Source organism: Arachis ipaensis, chromosome B03 (assembly GCF_000816755.2).
Source record: "Arachis ipaensis cultivar K30076 chromosome B03, Araip1.1, whole genome shotgun sequence".
In the NCBI taxonomy this organism is placed as follows: Eukaryota; Viridiplantae; Streptophyta; class Magnoliopsida; order Fabales; family Fabaceae; genus Arachis; species Arachis ipaensis.
Genome location: NC_029787.2, coordinates 73,808,198 through 73,811,267, shown reverse-complemented (window position 1 = coordinate 73,811,267; position 3,070 = coordinate 73,808,198). Strand labels below are relative to the sequence as shown.

At 41.1% G+C, this 3,070-nt stretch overlaps 1 protein-coding gene across 1 annotated transcript; it reads right to left on the bottom strand.

Moving 5' to 3' along the window:
* On the bottom strand, nt 814-2,832 carry LOC107633252 (UDP-glycosyltransferase 43-like). Its single transcript, XM_016336892.2, has 2 exons — nt 2,695-2,832; nt 814-2,365 (listed from the first exon to the last, which is right to left on the bottom strand). Exons 1-2 carry the CDS (start codon nt 2,830-2,832, stop codon nt 1,073-1,075), a joined length of 1,431 nt encoding a protein of 476 aa, XP_016192378.1. The 3' UTR covers nt 814-1,072.

Here is a 3,070-nt window from a genome sequence, read left to right as displayed (position 1 = left end):
ATTTATTTAAGTTATACTAAAAAAAATTTATTCCATGCAAAACAATTTGAAAAAATGACTTAAAAAGTATTAGGAGTACCATAAAAATTTGTAATATCCCAGTGGCTTGGGTAAATACATAATTTATATCGTTTAGCTCTTGAATAAATCAAAACAACATGATTTAAAATAAATTGAAACGGTCCAATTAGATTTATTAGGTAACATTGCATTTACATATAAATCGAAACAGTCTCATTAGATTTACTAGAAGCACATATACTTTAAACATGGCTGTTTCAATTTATGTACAAACATAAATCTAGCCTATCGATTTCGATTTATATAAAAATTTGCTTTGGGTGATTCACGTAACGTTATTTATTTTGAATGATTTGTGTAATATTGGATGGAGTTTGGTTTAATAACGTGAATTACCGGGCAAATTATTTATGGCAACTAATCTATTAATTTTATGTAATTTGAACTTATATGTGCAAGTTGTTGCATTGAAGCTACAATTGTATAAAACTCCTTATTGGTAACCTACGTGCTGCACAATTCAAACCCAATAACTTCTAAAGGTTGTGATAATCAACTGGGAACACAAACACGATATCCTTTTGGCAACTTGATTTCAAAAGTACGCAATGATTATTTACTATTGTTAAAATTAACTTGATCCAATTACCCCGCTAAATGCAATAATAGGGCTGGTAACCTGTTGTATTCCTTTCATTCCTATCTTTTCCTTTCAAATATACTTGTCACTGTTTTAGTTTATTTTAGTTTAAATTAATAAAATTTAAAATGTAATATGAAAATATGTATATAAGTAAATAAAAAATATACATCTCATACTGCATAATAAACTCGGCGGGAAAATAACATCCTGTACTGAGTTGGGTAATCATCTGCCCGAATCAGATTAGAGGGAGGCAAGTACAGCTGTAAAGGTGATGTTAGCATCTCCTAAATCAAGCTTATTTTCTATAAAATAAAAAATGCTACATGCTCTGATATACCGAATGAACACATTTAGATCCCAGTGCATCTTGATAAATGATAATCAAATATAAATACAATGGGCTGATCAACTTGTCAACTCTTCAATCAGGGACATCAGCATGGAGTAAGACGATCCATTCTCCATCAATGCTATTTTACATTTCTCACTCATTTTCTTTACCTTTCTCCTGATCTCATCAGCATCGTTCATCAAGAACCTAACACCTCGCTCCACTTCTTCTGCCCACACCAGATCCCCACCCATTCTATAATTCAATCTAATCTCAACCGCTAAACTTAACTCCTTAACCATCTCGAACGCATTCATTTGTTGTTCAGCGTACAATGGCCACGTGGCAATCGGCACACCATACCACAAGCTCTCTAATATCGAGTTCCAACCACAATGCGACACGAAACCCCCAATCGCCTTATGAGCCAATAACTTTGCTTGTGGGACCCAACCACACACTAAACCAATCCCAGCCGTTCGTTCCAAGAATCCATCTGGCAACACATTCTCGTGGTTTTCAAAATCCATTGGGTCCTCTAATTGGGACTTCGGGGGCTCCCTTAAAGCCCATAAGAATCTAACTCGGGCCCGCTCAAGCCCAATTGCAATTTGTTCAACTTGAGTTGCCTTAAGACTTCCCAAGCTACCAAAACAAAGAAGAACCACAGATGCCAGAGGCTGCTGGTCCAGCCACTCCATGATAAGCTTATATTGGGTTGGGTTTGGATTCCATTGGGCCGACCCATTAAGATCCAGAATCGGCCCAATTGGATAAACCGGTGGCAACTTTGAATCACGAGAGAGCGATTGAACTGCATGAGGCTCAAGCTCCTCAAACGTATTTACCACAATGCCCTTCGTTTCCCTGTACCTTCTGGCATGTTGTGAAATCCAAGAAAACCCATCGTTCCCCTTCATCACGAGGTTGGGCAAAACGCATCTCGGCACCGGGTTCTTGTAACTCGGGATGGACAACTCTTCCTCCGAGTCGAATTGGGAAAGGTGAAGCATAAAGCCGAGGAAGCTCGCCGGCGAGGCGAAGAAGAGGTAGCAAGGGATTGAGAGCTCGGCGGCGACGTCGATTATGTGGGTGGAGAACATGTCGACAAACAAACCGGCCAGTCGCACCGAGTCGCGTGTTGAATCGGTTGACTCAGTTGGGGTGAGTTGAAGGAGCGCGTCTCTGACGTGGCTCGTGTGTTTCTGTATGAGGAGAGAGAGGAATCCGACGGAAGATTGGTAGTCATCGGGTGCGGGAGGGTCTACGGGGGGGAGGCGGAGGAATCGGATGTTGGTTGGCGAGGTGGAAGCGAGGGATTGGGCATAGGTATTAAATTTTTTTTTATATTCTTCATCATCATTTAGCTCTTATTTTTTTTGTATCTGTTAATTTTTAAGAGACCATCTCACTATCCTTCTCATATTCAATTCTTTGGCTATGATCATCATTGCCAACATTGTTATTGTTACGGACCCGACCATCGGATCCCGCACCTAGAACGGTCTCTGACCCAGATATCCAAGGTTGGCTCCATTCTCTCTCTCTAGAAGGCACAAATCGGCCTCCACATTTTCTAACCAATATTCAAATTCAAATACCTCTCTTAACTAAATAAGATAAGATGAGATAATTTTCACTAGCTATATAAAGGGGACGCAAAGGTCCTCTCAGGTACGTCATTCATCCCACATACTTTATATCTCTCAGATCTATTTTGACTTGGGCGTCGGAGTGTCTTTGCAGATCCATTTCCAATCCATCTCACAACCCGTACCAGAGACTTCTTGTACATTGGCGCCATCTGTGGGGAACTGAAACGTCGTGGCGGCATAGTGAATAACCCCGAGGAGCAATTCTCAAGCCACCACCACAACTCACACATACGAAACCCAACTCCCAAACACCAGGAGAGCACCCCTCCCACCCATGGAAAGATAACAAGTGATGTACATCGCCAACCAACCCCACCCCAATAACAACCAAGAGAAGACAACTGCCCACCCTCCGAAACCCGGGCCCCCGACTGCCTAGGAGAAAAGGCAGTCCAAATAATCCAAGAAATGTGCCTC

Bases quoted from the DNA above. Each gene is read 5' to 3' on its own strand.
- LOC107633252 (XM_016336892.2), bottom strand. From the start codon at position 2,832: ATGCCGCCACGACGTTTCAGTTCCCCACAGATGGCGCCAATGTACAAG. The intron at 2,366-2,694 runs GTATGTGGGATG...AAAAAATAAGAG, and splicing joins ATAGATCTGAGAGATATAAA to CTAAATGATGATGAAGAATA.